General features: G+C 38.0%; 1 protein-coding gene across 5 annotated transcripts in view; it reads left to right on the top strand.

Annotated features, from left to right (window-relative positions):
• Positions 1–8,537, top strand: part of METTL8 (methyltransferase like 8) — an 85,326-nt gene extending 76,789 nt beyond the window's left edge. For 4 of the 5 annotated variants that reach the window (XM_010843807.1, XM_010843810.1, XM_010843809.1 and 1 more), the window contains exons 6-10: positions 420–483; positions 2,310–2,449; positions 6,149–6,255; positions 6,391–6,456; positions 7,214–8,441. In XM_010843807.1, the coding sequence (XP_010842109.1) occupies positions 420–483; positions 2,310–2,449; positions 6,149–6,255; positions 6,391–6,456; positions 7,214–7,404 (568 nt within the window). In that variant the 3' untranslated portion in view covers positions 7,405–8,441. Of the gene's footprint in view, positions 1–419; positions 484–2,309; positions 2,450–6,148; positions 6,256–6,390; positions 6,457–7,213 lie in introns of all 5 variants that reach the window. The other variant, XM_010843806.1, reaches the window with a different exon arrangement.
• Positions 8,538–9,771: the final 1,234 nt, after the last annotated feature.

Genomic DNA, 9,771 nt, shown 5'->3' with positions numbered 1-9,771 from the left:
AACAAGCTGAGAGGAATTACAGGCCATGCCAGCTGGAGGCAGACAAGAAAGGGTGCCTGGAAGGGGTAGGAGCAAGATTGAGCACTGCTGATGGATGGCTTTAGAGGTTTCTCATGTGAGAGTATGCTGGAATATAGGGCAAGTAGGCCCAAGAAAGGGAGGGCTTTACAACCAGATCAGGAACTTGAAAGTTACCCTGTAATTGGTAAGTGTTTTGAGACAGTGTTGGTTCAGAAACAACATGAAGGCACCCACATGCCACTCTAGAGAACAGTACCTTAACAAAAGAAACAGCAAGCCAAGGTCATCCAAAATTCTGGTAAAGAGGTACTTATTAACAAGTTTCAACTACAGTTTCTTTCTTGTGTTGCTTCAGCTTATCTGAACTCTAGATTTAAATATTTCTTCCTTTTTCATAGGAATGTGCCGGAGTTCTTTCTTTATTGTTGTGATTTTGCTTCTGGAGCTGTGGAGCTAGTAAAGGTATGCCTTGTATTTTCTTTAAAGAGAGCTGTATTTTAAAAGAATCTTAATTTATTTACTGTTGAAGTGATTTTTTTTAATGTAACTGCATCAAATGTTATCTGTGACCATTTTTTTTTTTATTTTTGAGATGTGTCATTTTATTTTTTTATATTTTTTTGTTTATTTTTTGGCTGCACGGGGCCTTTGTTACTCTGCACATGGGCTTTCTCTAGTTGTGGAGAGCGGGGGATACTCTCTAGCTGCAGCACGTGGGCTTCTTATTGTGGTAGTTTCTCTTGTTACAGAGCACAGGCTCTAGGCCACTCAGGCTTCAGTAGTTGCGGCTCCCAGGCTGTAGAGCACAGGTTCAGTAATTGTGGTGCACGAGCTTAGTTGCCCCATGGCATGTGGGATCTTCCACGACCAGGGATTGAACCCGTATTGTAAGGCAGACTCTTAACCACTGGACCACCAGGGAAGCACATCTGTGACCGTTTTTAACTGAGCTTTTACTATTTTGCAAATCATATCATCAAAACAATTGAAGTTGTTTGGGACTTAGAATTCAGGGGAGTGGCTCCTACAGGGTGATATTTATATTTATACCGGAGAAGGCAATGGCAACCCACTCCAGTACTCGTGCTTGGAAAATCCCATGGACGGAGGAGCCTGGAAGGCTGCAGTCCATGCGGTCTCTAAGAATCGGACACGACTGAGCAACTTCACTTTCACTTTTCACTTTCATGCATTGGAGAAGGAAATGGCAACCCACTCCAGTGTTCTTGCCTAGAGAATCCCAGGGATGGCGGAGCCTGGTGGGCTGCCGTCTATGGGGTCACACAGAGTCGGACACGACTGAAGTGACTTAGCATAGCATAGCATAGCATAGAGCTTTATACATAGCCTGGCACATGGTAGGCACTCATTAAATTAAAAATTCTGCAAAAACAAAAAAGAAGGTCTGAAAAGGCATTATCACAAATCTAAAATGTCCTTGACTATAAGGAAAACAGTTGGCACTTGGTCTTATTTGACCAATTCCCAAATTCTAGTAAGCATTATCATAGCAAAAAGAGGTAATTTTAGAAAATTGAAAAGGAATGGAAATTCTGCTAACAAAAATGTTTGGTAAACACGGAACATAATTTCTGGTAATAAGGGTTACTAGTTTTTCATTGTAGACATTTTCTAAAATACTGAAAAGCCTAAAGGGAAAGATAAAATTTACCTATAGTCATGCTTTCTGGAGTCCTAGAGTGACTCAGAATTTTGGTATATATTCTTTTAGTATTGTTTTTATAGGCAAATAGTATGTGTGTACTCTAATGCATTTTTAAAATAGCATCTTTAGTGAGATATAGTTCGTATATCATAATATTCACCATTTATAAGTATACAATCCAGTGATTTTTTTTCAGTATATTTACAGAGTTGTACAGTCATCACCATTGCCTAATGTTGATTACATACTATAGGATATTTACTGATTAGGCCAAAGGAGGCATGGAACAAGCAGTGAGAGAGAGTGCAGAGGACCATCTCAGTGCCTGCGAAGTAACATAGGGTGAGCTTCCAGCACTACTGCCTGCTGACCCAGAAAGACTGCCCTACTCCACTTTTAAAGCTAAAGAAGGGTTGCAAAAGAATATTTTTTACCAAGTCCAAGTGCTAGACTTCATTTTTTATGACAGTTTGATATAAGCTAACAGAACACCTAATCAGAAAATCAAATTCATAGAAGAAAGGCCTTTGGGAGAAGTTAAATTAACCTTTTTGATTTGAAAAAAAAAAAAATACTAGAAGTCTGCTAAAAACTTTGTCTTTTCATTCCTTTATCATGACAGTCTCATGCATCGTACAGAGCAGCCCAGTGCTGTGCCTTTGTTCATGACGTTTGTGACCATGGCTTACCCTACCCTTTTCCGGATGGGACCCTGGATGTCATTCTCCTAGTCTTTGTTCTGTCTTCTATTCATCCTGACAGGTAAATGATGACGAAAGGGCAGAGCAAATATGTACAGCCCCTTTATCAGGAGTGGCTTTCAGATCTATCAAAGCAAAAATGACAATTCTTGAATTTATTATTTAGTGAACTACATTACGTGTAATATGCAGCCTTTTAAATGCAGTTTTTCCTTTCTTCAGACTTTTAGAAAGAAACTGGCCAAACTGTTTCATTAGTGAGCTTTCTGTCACTGTCAGAAAGAAGTGAGCATCTTCTGGCAAGACACATACCTATTAAAAGTGACAGTGCTTCAAGAAAATTACAAATTCAGAACAGCCTAATAGACTCCCAAGAGGGAAACTGTACTTGGTGATCAGAAACAAACATCTTTGATTTAGCTTCTTGCTGAATGTTCGTAATGAGGTGGGCTGTGAATCTGGCTTCACATAGGTCTTTAAAATATTTGTTTTAAGGAAGCCCACTAGGGAATTAGGATTTATCAAGATTTTCCAGATTAACCTTGGGCCTTTATAATCTAAGGTTGGTCTAGTGCCATCATTTAAGTATTTATGACTTAAATATTTTTGTTCACATAGTGTTCTGAAATAGTAAATATAGCTTTTCTCCAAAGAGGAAGCACAAAGAGATATTACAGCAATTAAAATGATCACTTTTCTTAAAATTTTTCCACTCTGTATGTATTAAGACACAAGTGTGCTAAACGTCTGGGGTTGTCCCTTCAGAATGTGTCTTAAAATTGGGTTTTTGTGATCTTCTGGTTAGTAGGTGCAGACTTGGCATCGACCACTTTGGTGAGTGTTACTCTTTCCCAAAGAAATCAAGCACTGTGTACTTCTTTCTTTGCTATAAGATCACTAGGATCCTTTACAGGCCTTTTACTTCTCATTCAGAGATGTTCACTTTGATGACTTGTAGGAAAAAAAATTAGGTTTCCAAATAATGAATGAAATATGTAATTGCACCTAATGAGATCTATCAAGTTCCATGAAGTTACTTCCTCCCAGTTTCTGTAACCTATTTCTGCTAACCTGTTTAGGCTATTGGCATTATTTAGGTACTAGCATAAAGATGTCATCTCTATTTTGTTTCACAGCTAAAAGGATAGAGGAGGTGGATAATGAACAAGATTTTCTATCTGACACATATAACAGGAAATGTTTCAATTCAAAATAAACCTTCAAAAAAGCTATTTATATTAGTTTAGATTATATGTTTTTTCATGATTTGAATTGAATGGAAAGGAGAAGGGGAAGCAGATATCTTGAAAAGATTGTTTTTATAGTACATATATTCATTCTGTTTATTATAAAATAGATTCAGATGTATCATGTCAGTACATTACATAGCTACTTTCTTACCTACATGGAAATGATCTAAAAATGAGGTAAGTGAGTAAGTTGGATAATAGTAAGTGAAAAGTGAGGCAGTATGTTTCAGGTCATCTAGCACTGTGATAGTAGATTTAGCCCCAGGAAAATTCTAGAAAAGTGGCTTCTTGCCGGCTTGGAAAAGCAATTCAGCAAGCCGTTGAGTCTAGGGGGTCCCAGCTTAAATGGGAGTAAACCATAGAAGGCTACAAAACAAGAAGTAACTGTCCTTCTTATCATTGAAATAAAAATATAATATATTTTCTAAAGATCTACACAGAGATTGTATAGATAAACAACTTTTTAAAAAATCTCTTCTTTCTCATCTTAAGAGAAAAGGGGCTTTCCCCATTCTTGTCTTGTCCCTGTCATCCCCAACCCACTCCCACCTGCATTTCTTAGGAACTGGCTCTGGAATTGCACTATGAGCCAAGATGTACTGATAAGAGAAGCAGTTCCCCACCCCTTGCCTTGACCCACATTGCAGACTTTAAAGGACAGTTGGGAGCAAAGGGTTTGCAAAAGGAGGCTACATTTTGAAGTATTTGACTCTTTGCTTTTCTGTGTTTTCATTTCATGCTTGTCTTGCTAATAATTGCAGAAAGAGATTTTTCTCTGTACATAAACCATTTATCCTAAAAGTGAATATTTTAAGCTTTAGATATGGTTTTAATTGCCAGATCCTAAGGATATAAGCACAGTGTGAAAATAACCTGTAATAAAATAAACAAGGAAAAATAGTTTTATTTTTCATGCACTTATGTTCGTTTGTTTAAATGAGATCTTCTCCTAGTCATGCCACTTTTTTTTTGTCTCTTATTTTCATGGTTACTTTCAGTTTCTCATTACCTACTTCATTACCTGACATACTCTTTCACCCCATTATTCCACTGAACAATGTTTTAATTGGAAGGAACTTAAAGATTATGTGATCCAAACCTTTCATTTTTAAAATAAGAAATGCTCAGAAGCTTTAAGTAGTTTGTATAAAGCAGAGACAGAAAGGACTTACTACACAGGCTGCCATTTACCATTCTCTGCCCAGGGCCGACATTGATAACTGATTTTGTAGATTGTCATTCCCAGCAAGTCTTGAGTCCTTAATAGAGCTCTGTTGGCAGCCAGTGTCAGTCACTTGGCTTGTTATGAGATCTGAAATCTTTGCCATCTCTGTACCATAATCACACGTAAGGCTTTGAACACTTAACCAAAAAACATTAAATCAAGAGCAGTCACAAGAGGTCATGTCTGATTGGGAGCCAGATGGGTAGAATAAACAGTAAAAGAAAGAAAGGCTTCCCAGTATTGAGCTGGGGCTTAGAGTGTGAATAGAATTTAAATAGGCAGAGAGTAAGGAGGAGAGAATTTTTTCAGGGGAAGCCACGTGAGCACAGTCATGGGCGGCTCAGAATGAAGCATGTAACAGTTTGGCTAGCGATGCTTCAGATTAAGAAGCAGTGGGAAAGATGTTGGAAAGATTAATTGAGGCCAGTTGTAGGTGATCTTAAGGATTCAACTAAGAAACTAAGAGAACTAAGATTTTTATCCTACGGATTAATATCATGAAAATTTGCACAAAGGGATGATTTGAGAAAACCATCTTTTTAAGCAGAATAACTCATCAATAATGTACAGGAAGGATTGGCAGGGAAAATAATACAGCTAGTTAGGAAGAAATTTTCTTTCCAGCCAGAGAACGATGGAGTTTGTACTAAGGGAGTACTAATGGAAACAAAAGAGAGAAAATACCAAATATGTAATAACGATAATAAAAAGACATACAATTTGATGATTGAATAGTTGTGAAGAGTATAATGGAAAAAGAGAAAAGTAAAAGAGGTCAAAGATTTTTCTGAGGTGTTACACTTCAGTGAATGATGGTACCTTTGAACTAAATAAAGAAGTCAGGAGGGAAAGCAGCTAGTTTTGGAGAAAAAGATGTCCCTGCTTAGGTATATCTGATTTGGGACAGCTCTGGCATATTTTTTGTCATGCAAGGAAAATGAAACGACTTCGGTTTTTTCTGCCTTGTAACTACCTGAATTTGCTGTAAATATCAGGAATGTCTGTGTGGTTTTGCTGTTCAGTTTTGACATCATACATCAAGCTACGTGAAGTTACCACTCTAGTCATCTGGGTGATTTCTTGATATTCTAGACTCTTTGAATCTGATTATTGAGCAAATTGCCGTCCTTTTTTCTTTCTATACAAAATACTTTTGTTTTTGGTGCCCTTATGTTTGTGGCTTAGATTTCTTTGGCCTTCTCAAGCTATGCTTATTTTATCATGAAGAATGTTAAATGTGGCGTAGAAAACAAGACTTCCACAGTCTCCTGCTTTGTCTTCAAAGGATGCAAGGTGTTATAAACCGACTGTCCAAGTTACTGAAACCTGGGGGAATGCTGTTATTTCGGGACTATGGAAGATATGATAAGACTCAGCTTCGTTTTAAAAGAGGTAATGATATATTCAGTTTGGAATTATTTTCATGTGTTTTAAATAATGCTGTGTTTACATTTCATGTCAGTTTTGTTGTAGGTGGTGGTTTTTTTTTAAGGAATACTAAGTTTCTCTTGTCACAATTTTTTTTAGGACATTGTTTATCTGAAAATTTTTATGTTCGAGGAGATGGCACCAGAGCATATTTCTTTACAAAAGGTATGCATATCTATAAGAGGAAATAATTAGCTGTAGAAACTTTTCTTGGGTATAATTTGCAGGGAGAAACTCAAAAGCTCTAAAATGAGGCTTCAGGAGCTGATTAAACATTAGATGTCTTTACACTTTAGTGATTATAACTGTTGTGTGTAAAAGCTTGAAAATGGCCTTTTGCCTTTTAATCTCTTTCCAATTGAAACTGCTTTAAAGAATCACTTGTTTCATTCTCATGCCCAAATGAAGTTTCCGTTTTGGAGGTACCATTAGCCCAGACATAAAAAAATTGATGACATGCCACAGTCAAAAGAGGAAGTTTGATTTTAAGAGTCCATAGAAAATTACTTATCGCTTGTCAATTTCTCATTTTAAAAAAAGCATTTAAAATGAATTCTGCATTCAAGTACTTTTCCCAAACTTACATGAGTACTTTTATAATGTGCCATTTGGGATCTCTGCAGACCAGCAAGAATTCAGACCTAGGGCATGTCTCAAAATATTGAAAGCTGCAACCAGTACTGTTGTGTATCTATTAATACCTGCTGTGTTCAGCTGTTTATACTTGGTGTGTTTGTGTGAAGTAGAGGAAGCCTACTTGGTGTCATAGGTTTCCTTCATCAATTTGTACTAGAAAATGTTTCTTGGTATAAACGAAATTCATATGGTCAATCATTCCATTAATGTTCCATTGTTCTTGACTGCCCCTCCCCCTGCCCCCAAGTCACATGTCATATATTTGATTGCCATTTTTGTCTCACAGGGGAAGTGCACAGTATGTTCTGTAAGGCTGGGTTAGATGAGAAGCAAAATCTGGTTGATCGTCGCTTACAAGTTAATAGGAAAAAAAAAGTGAAAATGCACCGAGTGTGGGTTCAAGGCAAATTCCAGAAGCCATTACACTTGACTCAAAAAAGCTCCAACTTGGTATTTTCAGTCCTTTCTCATGAATGAACTATGTATCATGTTAAGGTAAAACCAGAGGATTACACTATTCAGAGTCTTCAGTAAATCTTTCATTTTTGAAAAGACAGTCAGAAGAAGAGAATTTATGTATCCTGCTGTTTATCGTGGATGGACTGTTTTATGCATTTTAAACACACAGAAGTGACTTGGAAGAGAGCACAACATTCTGTGTTTTCAAAACTTAATATGCTCAAGCTTGTTTGGATTTATTATGTCTTAACCATTTTGTTTGTTCTCTGAGTTTTAAAAGCATTTAGGTAAATTACTGATATAAGTCAGATGATTCTGAGAAACCAAAGCCTGCCATTTTTTAGAAGTGAAAAAAACCATCTCCTTTATTTATACATTAGTTGAACACAGCTGAACTCTCCTCCATTGTTAACTGATAGCAGAGTCAGCTTGCCTTGTTTCCAAGGAAAGTCACAAGACCAAGGCAAAGGCCTATTTTTTTGTTTTGTTATTGTCTGTTGTCCATCCCCAAACCTTTTTTTTTTTAATTTAGAGACTAATGTCTGAAACAGAATTTTAATTTATCTTTCCTTTCCTAAAATAGGGGAAGTATGACTAATGCTAACATTATTTTCAGGCTATTCTTTGGTGTACAAGTTGAAAGCCTTCTTTAAGAAGACTATTTACCCAGGAAAATTCTTAAATTGTAGCAATTAAAAATTTTTTACTATTTGCTGGTGGTCCAGTAGTTAAGAATCTGCGTGCCAATGCAGGGGACGTGAGTTCAATCCCTGATCCAGGACTTAAGATCCCATATGACATGGGGCAACTAGAGCTGCACACCCTTGTGCTCCACAAGAAGAAGCAGCCACCGCAATGAGAAGCTCGGGCACCACAACTAGAGAGCAGCCCCAGCTCAGTGCAACTAGAGAAGGCCTTCGCACAGCAATGAAGTGCCCGTGTGCTGCATCAAAGACCCAGTGCGTCCAAAAAAATAAAAATGGTATTTACCACTTTGCCTCAAAAAAGATATAAATTGGCTTGCAAATTGCATTTAGTAAAAATGGAGTTTCTAAGACTGGGCTTTCATTTGTTACACAATGTATACTGAGTACTTACTTTGTGCTGAATTATATGGAATAATACAATAAATAAATAAAGTCCCAGCCCTGTGTTTTGAGAGCGTAAGTAGGTTCTAGCTGGCAAAGCAAAATGTGTGCATCCCAAGCCTCTAAATCATGACCAAGATAATATATGAGCAAGTACTCCTGGTAGCTCAGTGGTTAAAGCGTCTGCCTGCAGTGCTGGAGACCTGGGGGGTTCGATCCCTGGGTTGGGAAGATCCCCTGGAGAAGGAAATGGCAACCCACTCCAGTATTCTTGCCTGGAGAATCCCGTGGACGGAGCAGCCTGGTGGGCTACAGTCCACGAGGTTGCAAAGAGTCGGACATGACTGAGCGACTTCACTTTCTTTCTTTTCTACTCAAATAGGGAGCTTTTCAGCTAACAGACTTTGATTATGAGCCACAGAAATCTCAAAGACATGGACAATCTCTTGAAAGGACCTAGAATGATCATTCCAACTAGTTTTCCTTTTTGAACTCACTTAAAATTCAGCTTCCTGGCAGGACGTGATTAATCCAAGCTGGGTCATGGATTCTTTTATTGACAGAGTCAGGGCAGGTTATTTGATGGTTCCACCAGACCATAGTGAATGGAGGAAAGTTCCTCAAAGGAAAATGAGGACACTGATCAAAAAAAGAGGGGAGGGATGCTGCCCAGTCGGACATTGCGTGGTATAGTAATAATGTTCTGAAGAGAGAGAAAGATTAGCTGTGGGATGGAAGGAAAGAATTAGGGCTGTGGGAGGAGGTAGGTCTCAGACTAGTTCTAGAACGTACGCTCTCAGAAGATGGTGAGAAGACGAGTATGTTTGATAGGGCTGTTCATGGTTCAGAATAGTGGAGAAAAGATGGGGAGGGCATCAGCTTGTAGACAGCCTTAAATAAGAGGGTGCGTTGGGTTCTCACCTCTGGACTGGAGCCATTCAAGATTGGTTTGTTTCTGTTTTATCCTAGCCACAGCGTGCTTTAAATATATTTATAGAGAGATTGATCAAGGAGTTGTCAACAGAATGGAATGCAGTGAGGTCAGAGATGGGGGCAAGGAAAATCCCGAAAGGTATCTGCATACATTTGCCTTGGTAGCAAATCCTCAGAAGTACAATATCAAGGTTTCCATTTAAACATGCAGTAAATGTAAAAGTCAAAATTTGCCTGAGACTCTTAACTCAGTTGTTTTTCCTAATTAAAGTGTGTATTTTAAAGCCAAACTAGTATTGAAAGTATTACATACAAGGGCACTTAGATAAGTTAATGTTGCTATGGGAACCCCCCCCCCCCCCCC

The sequence above is a fragment of the Bison bison genome, unplaced genomic scaffold (genome assembly GCF_000754665.1).
Source record: "Bison bison bison isolate TAMUID 2011002044 unplaced genomic scaffold, Bison_UMD1.0 scf7180017864190, whole genome shotgun sequence".
NCBI lineage: Eukaryota > Metazoa > Chordata > Mammalia > Artiodactyla > Bovidae > Bison > Bison bison.
The sequence above is the reverse complement of the archived record's forward strand: the minus strand, read 5'-3'. Positions and strand labels throughout refer to the sequence as shown.